The sequence below is a fragment of the Equus quagga genome, chromosome 7 (genome assembly GCF_021613505.1).
Source record: "Equus quagga isolate Etosha38 chromosome 7, UCLA_HA_Equagga_1.0, whole genome shotgun sequence".
Lineage (NCBI taxonomy): Eukaryota > Metazoa > Chordata > Mammalia > Perissodactyla > Equidae > Equus > Equus quagga.
In genome coordinates this window covers 76,601,034-76,617,777 of record NC_060273.1, presented here as the reverse complement: position 1 = coordinate 76,617,777, position 16,744 = coordinate 76,601,034, and the positions used below count along the sequence as shown (strand labels likewise).

Below are 16,744 nucleotides of genomic sequence, written 5' to 3'. Positions count from 1 at the left end.
GAAGGGAAGGACTCTGCCCTCTATAAAGGGCTGCAAAGTAGGATTCTTTTAACCAGCGAACTCCCTTAGTGCCTTTAGGATGTGGTTTGATTTATAAATATTTGATTGGCACACACTTTGCTCAGGAACATTTCCATCTGTGTGGGGAGCGGTGCCGGGAATCCTGCTCCCTGTGCAGCCTCTTACGTGCTTGGGGAGGCAACGGGGCGCAGGCTGCAGGAGGAGGCTGCCAGTTTGGGATGCTCATGAGCTTCTTATTATTCTCCAGTTATTGTTCCAGTTATGAATCCCATGGAGGAGTAAGTCATGGCCGCCTTCGCCAGAGAGGAGATGCCAGCAGAAAGAGCAGAATCAAACATGGAGCTCCCCTTTGCCTTTGCTGGAGAGGTTACACAGGGTTTGCTGGGCAGTGCCTGGGCACATTATACCTACATGCCAGGCCTTGAGAGCCCCAAACCTAGACTGTCCCAGGGATGCTGAGATGAAAAGTCATCCTCAGTTCACTTAGCAAGCCTCGCATTCATTTAACTTAGACTCCAAAGATCAGATGGTTAGAGGAAGGCCAAGGAAGCCCAAGGAGGGGGAGGAGGAGGATATATATCATTTTTTGAGCACTTATCGCATGCCGGGCAGTGTGTTAAACACTTTTACAAACATTATCATACTTAAAATTCCTATGAAGTGGGTACTGTTGTCATCTTTGTTTTTAAAATGAGGAAACTGAGGCACAAGGAGGAGAAGTAACTTCCCCAAGGTGACAGGGAACTAGTAAATAGTAGTGATAGGACCTGCACCTACACCCGTCTGACCCGCACGACAGGCTGTGTGAGTCGAATATGTTTATTTAATCATTTTGTGAGGCAAAACCACCATCATGGTGTTGACGTCAGGGGCGGTAGTGGGATATGGAAAGAGCCTTAGTCTTGGAAGAAGCTGTGAGTCTGTGCCAGCTCTCTCAGTTACTAGCTGGTCCCAGGCCCTGTTAGCTCAGTGTTTGCAGAGTGATGATCATTAATAACCTCACGGGATTGTGGCCAGGCAGAAACGAAAGAGTCCAGCGCAACGCCTGGCATGTATCAAGTACTCACCATTTACCCATCTCCCAAAGTTAAGCCCTAGGAGTCAACATGAATCTTCTCACAACCTGCACCCATTGCCCCTTCTCGCAATCTGCGGCTCTTACTCTCTCATTTTGCCCGGCATCTGTAGCATGGCAATGTAACAAACGTTCACAGCCTATGTTGATAACTGCCTACAGCCATGATTTGAGATGTTGTAAAGGGACAAACCAAAAACATCTACTCTACAGGCCAGAAATTCCTATCAGAGGAAACATTTTACTCAGGCCTACATTACAATAGCCTTTGCACAAACATCCATCGTAGGTTTATACCCCTCCAAGAAAGGTCTTAATGTTAGGTACCTGGAAACTTATTCTCCCAGAGGTGGGAAGGAGACAAATTTTGAAAACATCTCAGTTTTGCCGAGGGCAGATCCGCTGGTTGAGGACAAAGAGAAGCTGTGAAAGGAGTTATTTTTTTGCCTTGTAGACCTGGAAGGCATACAGTTCTGACTTGCATGCTTTCCGTAGATTTATTTATTTGATTGGCTTTTAGAAGTACCCTTCCTGAAGGAAGTCTTCGAGTATGGCTGTCTACATGTGACCACAGTTTCTAGTCCTGCTCAAATTAATGATCATGGAATGGAAATCATCCCCTGGCCAGACTATTCTAATCAGTTAGCCAGGGCTCACTCACTCCATGCCTGCCCAGGTTGATTCTGTCTCTGAACATGTCTTGAAATTCAGAAGAGTTGTGGCAGTACCGCCACTGGGCAGCAGAGGGCAACAGCACCCCATTCACCAGGTGCATCCTTGCCGGGGAGTCCTCTTGGCTGCAGGATCTTCTAAGAGTTTTCAGCCTTGTCAGGCACACAGGGCAATGTTATTATTCCCATTCCCCAGGTGAGAGAACTGAGTCTCAATATTTTCCCCAAGATCAGACGACTTGGAACATTGGAGGCATCAAAGTTTCCAGACAGGAGAAGATGATTGGAAGGGTCATGGGGCTGGGGCACTTGAAGGGCTTTTGCAGAGCTCTTTTGGCAAAATGGAGAGAATGGTAATTGTTCAGTGCTGCTCCAGTTAGCAAGAGGCAGCACAGGAACATGAACTGACTGAATCTAGGGCCCCTGACCCTGCAGAGGGTGTGAGGATTCTCCAGTTCTCCCGGCATCGACAGGGATGGATTTCTGTTCACTCACCCCACTTACTCTGATCTCTGTCCTCCTTGGCCCTTGTTCTTAGTTCTAGAGTAAGTAAATAGGCCAACAGAACAACTCCGAACGTTGCCAGAGAGGCCTTGAATCAAAACCTGAATCCAGACCCTTGGCCTTCCTGGAAGGCAGTATTATTGCAGAGAAAATACTGGAGAAGGTCCGTAAGTATTATACTGTATTTCCATAGGCTGGGTTGAATATATGGAAATCTTGATGATGATGACAATAGCAATATTAACCAACATGTGCTGAGCTGTTACTTTGAGCCAAGGCACAGTGCCAAGAACTTTCACTACATTATCTCAATTAATCCTCCCAAGAAACCTGTGAGGCAAGTAATTACTATTTTTATCATAAGAATGAGAAATGTGAGGCCAGAAAGGTTAAGTAACTTAACCAAGCTCACTTGGCAAATAATTAATCCAGCGTTAGCCGGAGGCAGACCTCCTCACACACTCCTAGGCTGCCTTGTGCTGCATTCCAGGGTTCCTGACATCTTAGGTCAGGTGGCTGGATCTGTAGCACCATTCAGAAGTTGTCCCAATGTTACATACCCAGAGCGCAGTCTGCAATGTTAATGATGGAATGACAACGGTGAAGTCATATACCGTTTGTACAGAAATTCTAGTACTTGGAAACTGTAATTGTAGCCTCTTGTTACCCCAGAATTCAAGGTTTCCAGGAAGACCCAGCTTAACCCTGAGGAACACACCAGCAAGGTTGTCTTTCCCCTGGGATTCTGAGCACCACAGAGCATCCCCAGTGGTTCAGAAAATGGGTAAGACTTATTAGAAACATTTAAAACCTTAGAGAAATTAAAGCTTGTTCCCCTTGTGTTGTGTTGGGCGGATCAGATAAATTGTGTAGCTTGCCTGACACAACAGATTGCAATCTAAGTCCATTTATTTGCAGTAAATGTTGGTTATATATATGTTTAACATATAAAATAGAGTCTTTTTTGCCTCACTCTGGGACCTACTTTTCATCAAGTGTGAGGCGTTCAGTGGGCCCATTCGAGGACAAGCTATCAAAACAAAGCCCCAAAAAGCTAACCCTGCCACTGCAAGCCCCAACTTCAGCCTCCTTGTATCTCGTCTCAAGGGTCTGCATGGTGGGAGAGAAGGAAGGGACAATGCCACCTGGTCCATGATCACCAGCATCTATGCCCACCACCTGTGCATCTGAGGGTAGAGGGTGAGCACCATTGAGGTGGCCATTTGTGGTAAGAGCCTACAGCCTTTGGTACATATTCCATGAATAATTAAGACTGTCTGATATAAAACACATCACATCAAAGCCAGTATTTTGCATTCCATCTTAAAGCCAGTGCTCCAGAACCTTCCATTCTATCTCTGCTATTTGGTGTCTCCTGATTTCATCCACTTTCCTTCTCTTGATTTGCGGTGTGTTTTACCCTTTAGACCCTCTTAGCAGGGACCGGATCTGACTTTTAGCTTCTCTACAACGTCTAACGCCTCAGTGGTGCTCAGGGAATCCCGGATAACATCGCAGTAGCACCCAGACACCTAATATCAAACATGCACACCAATGCCAGAAGTACTAAAGCAGAAGGAAGAGATTTTTAATTTTTAGATAGTCAAGAAGATTCTTTCCTCCAAAGTCGTACCTCCATTTAGCAGCACGGTCTGCAGAGGTGAGCTGGCAGGAAAGCCCGGAAGAGATATTCAGCCTCTGGCTCAAATCGCTCCCGCTCTCCAGTTTCTATAAGGTCTGGAGAATGACTTTACCCCTCCCGGGTACCACAACCACATCTGCATGATACGCAGAGCGAAAGCTGTGTAATTTATGATGTGTAAGACTACGATTATGAACTAGGATTTCACAAATCATGCCAATGGAAACGTAACCTGAAGAGTCAGTTAACTTGAAACTGAGCCCACGTCTTTGTGCAGGGTTTACCGCCCCTGCCCCGTACGGCTCTTCCCGTCCCGGAGCAGGCAGGGCCCTGACCAGTGTTGGTGGCCAGAACTTTTGCAAGTTACACAAACTCAGGGAAACACACAGCAATTGAACACTGGCAGCCACGTCTGATCTCAAAGCAGTTGTGAAAGGTCAACAGTGAGTCCTTTTAATGTCTTGAAATAGGATGCCTTTAGATAAGCTGTAGCCCTCACAACTCCCTATTTTCCACACCCAGACCCTTTATGCATTTATGAGACCCCAGCCTCTGAGTGTGTCATGCCTGAATACAATCTTGGAGAAGAGGGTGCCAGCTCTTAGATAGCCTCCCTTCCCCCATTCTTGACTAAGACACTCTTTTGTTGTCTTCCTTAGTCAAGGGGCTACAAGAAAGATGGGTGCTTACTGTGCTGGTCGCTCCTGTCCCTTGTCCCATCCACTGTGCCATCTGGAAGGATCCTCAGGAAGTGGCCCCCATTGCTACAGTAGAGGAGTTTGGGCTTCTTGTAATTCCCTGGAGGCAGATTAAACTTCTCGGTCAGGGCCGTGAAGGTTGTGATTTCTCCTTCAGCCATGGCTCAGCAGCTGCTGGTTATGGCGCTTTCAAGGCTGTAAGAAATTAAACAACCTTGTAGAATATTCTTCCAGCAAAGGTACACTTTCAAGAAGGGAAGGAGAGCCTCAGGGCACAGGGCTCCTGGGTGGCTGGGAACCACAGACTGCCCAGGTGATGGCCACAGTCAACAGGCCTGTGTGGTGGCCAGCGGTTGAGGAATGATGGTCCCTGGCATGGGAGGATTCTCAGGGCCCTTCTCACTTCCCAATTGGACACAGCTTGGGACCAAGCTGTGCATTTTTTAGAACTTCAAATTTAATCATTTGGCCAAGGGAAAAAAAAATAATGTTTTGGTCCCTCCTTCTGATCCACACACATCCTCAAATTAAACACTGAAGTTGCACTAAAATAACACCCAGGGTCTGGCTGAAACCCACAAAAGCCGAGAGGCCAGCACTGAGGTTTCCCCTCCATCCTCCCACTGTTTTGACGAGGCACCGCCAGGCCCGTGTGCAGAGATAGCATAGATAGCCTGGGCGTTCGAGACCTGTAGGAAGAGGCACAGGAGGCATTTCAGGCTGCCCACTGTTGAGCCAGCCAAGGGTTAATGCGTAAAGGAAAATTCTGGGTTTGCTGGTGGGAACAGAACCAGAACTGGAGAACAAGGCATGTGGGGGTGTTAAGTGGGGCTTTTAAAGGGCAAACACCAGCCCAAGGGAAATTTTATGAGACAGATCACTATGAAGGATCGCCAGTTACTGCCTGCTTCCACAGCTTCCCATATATCCTCACATCTCACAGAGAGGGTGGGTCTGTCCCTTGTATGAAGGCCATCTCATCCTAATTATTTTCTAATAAGACATGCTTATTATGACACAGAAACCACCATATGACATATTACAATCCTCTAATGTTTCATATATCCACATATATTATATTATTAGTGTAGAAATGCATCAATTACACCTCTAAAGATTAAAAAGCAAAGCCAATAAACATTAGTATTATTTTTTTCTTTTTGGTGAGGAAGATTGGCCCTGAGCTAACATCTGTTGCCAATCTTCCTCTCTTTGCTTGAAGAAGATAGTCCCTTAGCTAACATCTGTGCCAATCTTCCTGTATTTTGTACATAGGCCGCCAAAGCAGAGCGTGTGAACCCAACCACCATGCCACTGGGCTGGCCCCTAAATGTTAATATTTTAAAGCATCTATTTGCCCCACCATTTAGGAGAATGAAGTGCTGCTGACTACAAGGGCTGTACAAGGAAGAGGTGAGAAAAGGGCCAGAAAACTAAGGTAAGAACTTCATCTTGTAAGTGTGAGTAGGTACTTATTGTACACAGCAATTATCAAGTGGCCTTATTATAATAATGATCATCATCATCAACATATTCTGGGCAATAAATTTACTCACATAATCCTCACCATAACCCTTTGAGACAGACACTAATATTATCCCCATTTTTAATAAAATGAAACCAAAGCTTAGAGATATTCAATGGCCTGTCCAACGTCAACAGCTGGTAAGTGGTGGAGCTGAGCCTTGAAAGGAGTCTCTTGAAACAAGGCCCTAACTTGCTCTTAATCACCAGGAAAAAGTTAAGTGACCTTACTGATATTGCAATATTATTGCTGGAAGTGGGGTTACTACCCATTGCCTAGACCATACACCTGCCCCCATGAGGTCGGCATTTAAGTTATTCATTTGTGACCCAGATGTTGCCTGTCACCACCAACAGTCTCCACTTTTGTCCCAGTGCCATCCCTGAAGCAGGACACCAGGCATTGGCTCATTCCCCAGGAGCAACCCACATTACTAGGTGTTAGGGAGCCCTGTGAACTTCATGGAAGGCCAGCCAGCCTCCTGCATTCCCCTCACCGACTGTCCATCCATGCATCCATCCATCCATCCTTGGAGCAACCTCATGGAGTTGCTTGCTTAGAAATCGATTCCATCATAAATGAAGGCAATGATTTAGATAATTTTTCCTGGTGACTTTGTAATTAGGGTTCATGTTGGAAGCCTCCATTTATTCCCTCTGCTCAGGCACTTTAATGTCTCTGGTACATCTCTCCCAGTCCACAGCCACATGGGCCAGTCAGTATGGTTTGAAGTCCCTCCAAGGACCCCCAAAGAGAACTTTGCATATACCATATAAACTATTTTCAAAGTCAGACAGTCCCAAATATCTCCTTCACATATGGTGAAACTCTGTCCAACTCTTTTCACATAATACAGTAACAGATAGAAAATTAATTTTAGTTATGCCAGTTTCACAGGGAAGACTGTAGTTTACCTTATACAGCACACTGCATTTCCTCCCCAGACCCTCACTCTCTTCCAAACCCTTCTCTTTCATGCAGAAGCCTCCAGGTCTCAGAGCCCCGCTCTGTCTCTCTCATTCTGTCTCTCTGCTCAGCCTTTTCTCGCCCAGCCTCTCAATCTTCCTCTCATTTCACTTCTTCACTCCACTTGATTCTGGATCCCCTTCTGATATAAAGCAATTTAGCTCTTCCAAACCTGGACATCTTCACCCATCACCTCTCCATTAGCATACAACAATTACCAGATCCCTCTTCCTTAAGATACAACTAAGAGATAATAAATATTTTTTTGTTTCATTTTTTTCCTAATACTTACTAAGTTATGTACTTAATTTGGTACAGGAAACCATAATTATATACTGATGATTGCCATTTAACTTACAAATAGCCATTTGTGTTGTCAGTCTTAGGTGGGCAGAATTTTTGTTTCTTGTTGCCCTGGGTCTCCTCGAGTGGAGGTCTATGTGTGCCCCTTGTCGTGCAGCAATTGCATGTTAGGGACGGCCTCCCTTCTAGATCCAGTGCTAGCAGGGAGTCTCTTTTAAGTTGTTTTCTAAGTCTTGGGTACGGATTTGGCTCTATCCATTTGCATTCCTGCTTCGGTCCTTTTGGGATGAAGAGGAACAGATGCTCCAGAAGGCTGGCTGAGGTTGGAGACACTAGCTCTGGTTAAGGATTCTCCTAATGTTTATATTCACATGTGCCTGTAAGCCATGTAGCCTGGACTTCGTCATGCGGAGCTCTCCCTGGCGACAAGACTTCTGCCAGAGGCCAGCACGTCCTCAGGCATCTCCTCCCTCCTGACCACGGTGCAACCTAAGGTTGTACAAGGCCATGACTCTGTTCTCTGACTGCTTCCCCCAGGAAAAGGGACAGTGATGGGGCGGGTGTACTGATTTCAGATTGTTCCTGCCCCTTTTCAGTTCAGATCCATACCCGGAAACCTAAAGAGGATATGTTGACTTCTGAAAATAAGCCTTGAGTCAATGTAAAACTGAGAGACTGTGGCAGCGGGATTTATGAATTAGCTGAAACATACAAAAAATAAAATCCCTTTTTGTTTCTGAAGGAAATTCCAGTGGCACAAAAAGCCCTTCTTTTTCCCTTACTTACGATTTACTCATGTTTTAAGCAGCGGTGGTCCAAAGTTCCTTTCCAATCAATATTTGTTAAAGGATAGGAATAAAGGAAGTCTATGACGTGATAAAACCATTAGGCAGCAGCCTTCACGGCCCTTGAGGATTTACACAAATTGCTCTAATAAATGAATCCATTAACTATGTGAAATCAGGGATTAAGTGAAATGGAAATTTATAAGCTCTGCTTCTCTTCTCGTTACTCTTATCTTTTTGTTGGCTGTCAGGGGAGGGGTTATCTATGTGTGTGTTGGGAGATGGAAAATATCAAGCCCAACGGACTCCATGTCATCACTGTGTACTAAGCCCAGCCTTTGAGATTTGGGGCACTGGTGAGATTTGGGGAAAGACAGAGGATTTTCTTTATTTATCAGTGACACCAAAGTGAGGGGAACACCAAGCCTGTTGGAACATCTGTGATATATTTTGTCAGCTCTAGCCTCTTGAAGAGAATCTAAACTCTGACACATGAATAGGATGTTACGTATACATTGTTGACCAGGAATACAACAGTCACTCTTCAGCGTCGGATAGTAAGCAGCACTGTCAGCCCCAGCTATGCACAAATTGCCTCTGGGGACCTGGGCATGTCATTCACTCCTTCCAAGATGTTTCCTCTAATAATCCCCACTCTGCCTACCTCATAGACTTGTCTGAAGGGTTAAATGGGCACAGTATTCATAACACCACTTGGAAAGTATAAAAATATGACCTGACCTATAGGACATATGAGTAACTGGTTATGTTGAACTAGTTGAAGCCTGGTGTGGTCTAGGTCAACTGCAATTGAATGCTTAATTTAAAATAATTTTTCAATTGATGTGAAAACAGAGTTTTCCATGCCCTCTCATATTTGGCAGAAATTAGCCTAGCTCCTCCTCCATCACTTAGCCCGCAAACATAGCAGAGATGATGAAGGAGGTAAAGGTACGTTGTGGTTACGTAAGAGAGGATCAAGGTCACCATTTCAGACTAGTTCTCAGCTAATCAACACTTGCTGAAGTGACATTTGTGAAGCCTACTATTACTAGGAGACATTTGTACTCAGTTTGGCCCTGGTGACTAAGGTCGAAGGAAAGATTTATGGTTCTCAGAATCAAGGGAAGGCAAACACTGATGTTTATTTTTTTGAGTTTGTTCTTAACTCCCATCAATGCTTAAGCAATGCAGAATACTCATGAAGGAGGGTTTTTTGCAAAGTGTATAAAGGCATTGAAGGCAGATGTTTAGGCATCTCTTGAGGTAATAATTGGATATGTGTCATCAAACCTAACATCTGTAAAACAGGTCTCACCTTTGCTTCCAAATATGCTCTAAGACCTTGCTCCCCATCTCTAGGAATGGCATCATCCAAAACCTTTAACTCTTCCTTTAGAGATATTATTTTACTTAGATTTTATTAAGTCAAATATGCATGTTAAATGTTAAGGGTAACTACTAAAAGAAAAGAAATAGAGTGCACTAACTTCAACCGGCAACTATTAAGAGTAAGGGAAATGAGGTAAAATAAACAAAACTGTACTCATCCAAAATAATCCAGAAAAAGGGAAAAACAACAGAAAATTTTTTAAAAAGCTCAAAAATAAGTGGCAAAAATAAGTCCAAATATATTTATAATCACAATAAATGTAAATGAGCTAAACTTTCTAGCTACTGGAATTTTAGAAAATCCATTTACACCCTGATTACAAGAGACACGTTTAAAACATAAGGATGTAGAAAGATTAAAAGCAAAAGAATTAAAAATAGATATGAAATGTTAACAAAAGTTAAAAGTTGGTATGGCTATATTAATATCATATAAAGTAGGTCTAAGACAAAAAGAATGATCAAGGATAAAAGGGATCACTGCATAATGATAAGTGGAACAATTCAACAGAAAGATATAAAAATTCTAAGCTTGTGTGTACTTAATAACATAGCCTCAAAATATATAAAACAAAAAGTTGAAAATATATAAAAAGAAGTTGACAAGTCACAATGATAGTGGGAGATTTTAATACATTTCTGTCATCAATGATAGAGCAAACAGACAAAAAATATTAATAAGGATGTAGAAGAGTGAAATACACAATTAACAAGCTTAATTGAATGAACAAAGGAGAGACCCCTGCACCTAACAATCAGTGAACACCGTTCTTCTCAAGAACATATGGAGAATTTGGAAAAATTGGCCATGTACCACGTCATAAGACAAGACTCAACACAAAATAGAAGAATCTGTTTTGTTCAGATTATTCTTTGGGTAGAGTAGAAATCATTCCCGGCCATCCTGTTGGTGACAAAGACTCTTCAATTGTGCCTTTTTAACATCTCCTAAGATCATTCTCTCTTCTCCGTTCTCACCATGGCTCCCTTAGGGCAGACCCAGCACCTTCACTCACCTGGGATGCTAAAGCAGGAAGCAGTGGTCTCCCCTCTCCAGCACTGCTCCTTTCCAATCCACTTTTGACCCTGCTGCTAGTGACTTCTCTAACATATGAATCTGATCATCACTCCCCTGCTGAAATCTTTGACCAGGTCAGTCCGTTCCTTGCTGCCGTCAGGATAAAACCCAAACTCAACCATGACCTATGAGGCTTTCATCATCTGGTCCCTACCTAACGTGTTGCTTTTTCTCTTATTGGCCTGCTCTTCTTGTAGTCTCCCCACACCCTCACACTCACCCACGCCTTAACCCGAGCATCCTCTTGCTGCCAGCAGCATTCTCTCTCTCTCCCTTCCTCCACCCTTCCACTGTGGCCTGGCTAAGTCATGCTCACTCTTCAAAAATTCATCTCAGGTATTTCCTCCTCCAGAAAGCCTATGTGAACACATCCTCCAACCCCAACCTCCCTACTCTTCCTCCACACCACACACGCCAGTTTAGATTAGTTGAATCCCTAATACTCCCATAGTAGCACTTCATTTACTCCACTGCAGCACTGAGTGTAATTTGCCACGTATATTTCCTGCTGAAGCCCTTCAGTGGTTTCCCATAGCTCTAGGGTAAAGACTAGAGCCTTAATGTGTCCAGCATGGCTCTGTGAGGCGCAGCCCTGGCCTCCTCACATGCCTCATCTCCCACTACCTCTCTCCAAACTAGCCTTCCATTTCCTTGAAACCATTGTGCTCCCATCTACCCTAGGACATTTACCCATGCTGTTCCTTCTCTCTGGAGCACTATCCCCCTCCTCCTTCTCTCTATCCCACTCACTGGTTAAGTCCTACTTTTTCTTCAAGTCGTAGTTCAATTGTGAATTCCTCAAGGAAGCCTTTCCTGGTTTTCTTAACTGGGTCAGGTTCCTCCAGTTCTCATAGGACTATTTAACATTTCCTCAGAGCTCTTACTTCAGTTTTTAATTACACATTCATTCCTGTGATTATTTAATTAATGTCTCCCTTCATGACCAGACTGTCAGCTCCACAACAGCACAAACCAATCTGTCTTGCTCCCCATGGTATCCCAGTGCGTGGCAAAATGCCTGGCACCTAATGGGTACTTGATATATACTTGTTGAATAAGTGAATGAATATCATTTTAACTATATTTACTTGACTGTCTCCTTCATTAGTCTCTGAGGCCATAGGACAGAAACGATGCCTTTTCTTTCTAGACCCAGCACTTAGCAAACACCTGCACATAATCAGTGTCCTCCGCATGTTTGTTGATTGAATACAAGGCCAGTCACTTCTCAGGAGGCTCCAGTGGAAACATGTTATCAAGAGACCTAATTAGAAGGTGGTGTCCTACGGGTATTAACAGAGAAGCTAAACCAAAAACCTGAATGTATTCTAATTGGGTTCGAATTAGGCTAGAACATCCTATCCTTGGTTAAAAGCAGGCCCAGGGGCTGGCCCCCTGGCCGAGAGTTAAGTTCCCACGCTCTGCTTCAGCAGCTCAGGGTTTCGCCAGTTCGAATCCTGGGCACGGACATGGCACCGCTCATCAAGCCATGCGGAGGCAGAGTCCCACATGCCACAACTAGAAGGACTCACAACTAAAAGAAAAAATACACAACTATGTACTGGGGGGCTTTGGGGAGAAAAATGAAAAATAAAATCTTAAAAAAAAAAGCAGGCCCAAACTTTTTTCCACTCTTGCAGAAGATCATTCCTTATTTCTTCAAAGGAAATATTATGGGATTTAAGGATCTAAAGGAAGGGATTAGACCTTTTGATCTGAGTCTGACCTCCTTATCTGACCAAGAAAGTTTCTAGGGCCTGAAAAAATTCCAGACTTTGTTGTTTCTGCCAGTGAGTGTCAGGTTGACAGGGACCCACTTCACACCATCTGGTGAAGGAAATGTGTTCTTCTCTCTGTTTTTCCCCTACTCCACCCTCAGGGATCTGTACCAGGTCTGAGGTAGGAATGTAGCCGTGGCTGACTGGCCTGGGCCAGCATCTCAGCATGCTCTTCCTAAGCCAGTTCCATGAGCTGAAATGTTGTCTTCCAAAGTTGGCAGTAAACTGTGGGTGTGGCCATGGGGTGGACTTGAGAGTGGCATGCAGGAGATGGCTCCTACAAGTTCATGAAAGCCGATTATTAAATGTTCAGGAAGTTTGCAAGCCAGTTGTTAAACCATTAGTAGCTTGAAATTAGCTCCAATGAGAGTATTCACACTACTGAAATTGGCAACTGCTCTAAATCAAGGCTTTTTTTCTTCCCTTCCCTTCCCTTCCTTTCTCTTCCCTTCCTCTCCCTTCCCTCTGATAACTGGGTTATCAGCATACTACTAGAGTTTGAGTTCTGGCTGGACACCCACTACCAAATTACTCAATCTTGCAGAGCCTCAGTTTCCTCATCTGTAGAATGGGCCTCCATAACAGTAGCTATTGTACAGTGCTGCTATAAGTGTTAAATGACAATGCACATAAAGTGCTAAGCTTAGCACTTGAAAACTTGTAAGCATTCAATAGGTGTCAGCTTCATTATCATCCTCCATGTATCTCATTATTTAGTTTTGCCAATCATCTGTGCTATTGACTTAAAATTGAACAACCTTGATTTTTAACATTTAGTAATATTTCAGCAATATTTGAAAAATAGCATTTTCTAAGTGATAGGTTAGAATTTTTTATTATCACGATGCATAATGATGCTCTCTTCTCATTTGCTTAAGTGCTGGATATGCTACACTAGTGACCAGTTCTCAGTGTATTTCATGGGTTCATGTGCGTTACTGTCCAGGACGAAAGAGAACCAGTGGGTTCAATAGTCTCTTTCTCCTTGTCTTTAATTTAGGATCCTCCTAATCCTAAAGAATCCCCAAGTCACTGAGACCAAACTATGCCCTGACTTCCAGAATCAAATATTATTTGAAGGAGATCAAGATGTCATACTCTAGATGCCAACGACTTCTACTCAGCACCTGCCATGGGCAGGATGCTGCAGATGGCCTGGAAATTTAAAGAAAGAAAGAAAGAAAGAAAGAAAGAAAAAGAAAAGGAAAGGAAAAAGAAAGGCTTGGAAGCCCTAATACACAGGTCTGACATGCAAAAGTCTCTGAAAACTAGAAGATATTTCATCACTCCGACTGCGACAACATCTGACCCAAACTGTCCTGAGACTATTTGAACTCTTTATCCTGCTTTATGTTAATAGCTAAATAGTCTGATGCAGAATTACTAACGTGTTTGATTATACGCTGCTGTCCCAGACCCCACTGGAGTTGTCCCATAATGCACGATACATGCACCACACTACCTTTCTAAAATCCCCCAAACTCTGCATTCTGAAACATATCTATTCCGAAGGCTTTTCCAAAAGGGAATCTTGGACCTCTGGTAGAAATCAGTGTCTGCCTTTAAGGAGTTTACAATCTAGCCATACCAGACTCATCCAGCCATGCTTCAGATAAGACGGGCATAGAGGCTTGGACCAAGTGTAGCTGGCAGGAAGCGCGGGCTGTTAATCTAATTCAGCTGTTCACCCAACAGCACAATCCAGCCTGAGCTCTCACACTTCTTAATGAAGAGTAGAAATTGTAAGCAGACACACATCCCCGAGGATCTCCTCCAATATCCTTTATTTCTTCCCTTGATTCTGGATCTTCAATTCTCCGCAGTCTGGCTTATCCACCCCTAAAACACTCCCCCGCCCTCACACAGCATCATTCACTTGAGATCAGGAATTCTTTTAGGTGCTTAGAGAAAACAGCCTCCACTCCGACGGGAAAAGCAGAGGGCTCCCTGGTGCGGTGGCATGCTCTGCAGGCCCCAGTTCTGTCTGAACTTTAATGGTACACCCCGGCCCAGAGCATCCTGCAGGCTCTCAGCCATCCTGAAGACCTGCACACATCTTCAACAGAAAGATCCTTCCTGCAGACGGACGCTGCAAAGCCCCGGGGCTTCGAGCCAAATGCAAAGTGATTCTGCAGGGTTCTGGCAGCCCTCACCCCCTTCCTCCAACCTTCTCTTACTGATGTGTCTCCAAAAATCTCCTGACTCTGTTGCGCAAGTTACAGTCTCCAGAACCAGCCCGGCAAGGACATTCCTTTCTCGAAGTCAGTAGACCTTCCAGCTCGCAGGAACATGGTCTGTTAGCTGGGGTTTTTTTTTCCTTCTCACCTGACCTAGAAAATTTGGCTTCTTCAAACTCAGTCTTTTGAAGGATGTGTTTGTTATCTCCATGGAAACACTGAGGGCTCACCCTACCATGTGTTTCCCAATAGTCTTCTCTGGACATACCCATAAATAATAAAATATGTCCATAAATAATACAATAGTGACCTTTTCTTGAACATTCACTACGTACCGGTTACGGTCCTAAGCACTTTACATACATTATTTTAATTAATCCTCAAAGAAATTCTGTTAGGTAAGCATCACTGCCCCCACCCGCCCCTTTCTTTCTTTCTTTGTTTTTGTAGGCTGGGAGGTAAATGAATAACGTAATACTTTCTATGCTGTCGTCTACCCCAGCAGGTTCAATGTCCCAGAGTTTAATTAACAGAACAGGACAGCTGCCCTGAACTGAACTCAAAGCATTGCTTTTTCATCCCCCTTTTTGCCGCTAAGGACACCAAGGCTCAGAGAGTTTAAATAATTTGTCTAAGGTAATACAGCTAAATAACATCTAAATAAATGTTAGAGCTGAGACCTGGAGGGAAGGCTTTCTGACTCCAGAGTCCATGATTTTAACCACCAAAGAAATGTGGGAAAGAGAATAAAATTCCCCTTGGACTGAGCGATCCTTAGCTTCTCTGTTCTTTTTGCCCCATCAGCCTTCCCAACTCGAGAGGCCCCACGGATAGTGTTCTCAAGGAGGTACTTGTTTCATTGAATGGAGTCTTTGCAAGTCCCTCCCTGGACACAGAACTGTCCTCTTCCACAGGTTCAGGGCCTCACCAGCAGCTTCCTGATTGTCACTGTGATGCTTCCCAAGAAGACCCAGCGTCAGTCAAGTCCACCCTGGCCTTTATCGCAGTAGAGTCATTTGCCATTGCTGATAAAGGGCTGGGCTGAGGCAAGAGACCACTGGGGCAACTGAGTGAATGGTCCTACTTCAGGCTGGGTCTTCGCAACCCAAGAAAAAGGGAAATTCTCATAGGCCTGGGTTTTGGTTTCTGCTGTGTCGTTACCTCCTTACATGACCAGGCAAGTCATTTACCCTTTCTGATCCTCAGGTGCCGCATTTGTAAAATGAAGCTGTTAAGAGTACCGATCTCAGCATGTTGTCATGAGGAAGGAATAGACTGGGAAAGGATTTGCATATAGCGAGTGCCTAGGAAATAGAAGACATTATTACCACTGTTAATAAGAGCCTATGTTTTAGTGTGTTGATTATCTACCTTTTTGGAGCGCTTGGGGTTTCACAAGGCATTTTATATGAGCGAGCAAGCATCTCTGGGCGCCTGTTGTGTAGACACTACACTAGGTGCTTAACAATCAGTTTGTATTTGCTGTTCCTTCTATTGTACTGGGTAGATGAACACTTCTGCTTTTTCTCTAGCCAAGAGAATTGTGACGCAGAGAGGCTGAACAGCTTATCAAAGCAAATCTGTGGCTTAGCCAAGAATAAAACCCTCAGTCCTGAGACATCAGTTCATTATGTTGCCCCTCTGTTGAATAGCCTCATTTCCAAGGGCCCTGTGCTCGCTCAAAACATTAAAAAATAAAAAGGACAAAACTCACATTTCTGCCAGACAGATGATATCCAGGCGTCTCTGGAAGAATGGTTAGCAATCCCAGCGTGCGGTTTTGGGTTTTAAGGTGCTTGGATACGAAGGAGGAATGTAAGCCCCATTGAGCTCGTTTCACATGTCAGAGTCTATTCTGGATCTTGAAAGCGGGCCACGGAGGCCCCAGCTGTGCCCCAAGAGCTACATTCCTGCAGAGGCATCCGGCACCACGCAGGAAACAGGCGGGGGAGCAGGGCCCAGGATTTGCAAAGGGACCCAGTGGGTGTCACAGCCAAAGGGCAGGAAGAAAATAATCCCCTGCCCCAGCGCCAGCCTTCCAGGGCCTAGTTTTTGCAGAACCTGCATTAGGACGATATAAAACTTGTTTCCTTCTGCATTATTTCTTTTTAAGGACTTTGGCTATTTTT

General features: G+C 44.3%; 1 protein-coding gene and 1 non-coding gene across 9 annotated transcripts in view; both read right to left on the bottom strand.

Moving 5' to 3' along the window:
• The window catches only part of FGF1 (fibroblast growth factor 1), a 95,821-nt gene that overhangs the window by 15,113 nt on the left and 63,964 nt on the right, over positions 1-16,744 (bottom strand). For 5 of the 8 annotated variants that reach the window (XM_046666746.1, XM_046666745.1, XM_046666751.1 and 2 more), the window contains one exon: positions 4,604-4,806. The exons of 1 other annotated variant lie outside the window; for it this stretch is intronic. In XM_046666746.1, the coding sequence (XP_046522702.1) occupies positions 4,604-4,772 (169 nt within the window). In that variant the 5' untranslated portion in view covers positions 4,773-4,806. Of the gene's footprint in view, positions 1-4,603; positions 4,807-10,598; positions 10,676-16,329; positions 16,637-16,744 lie in introns of those variants that run through there. 2 more of the 8 variants (XM_046666747.1, XM_046666750.1) reach the window with 2 other exon arrangements.
• LOC124243143 (small nucleolar RNA SNORA36 family) lies at positions 15,058-15,185 on the bottom strand. The gene has a single exon (XR_006889637.1). It is a non-coding gene; the product is annotated as a small nucleolar RNA SNORA36 family (small nucleolar RNA).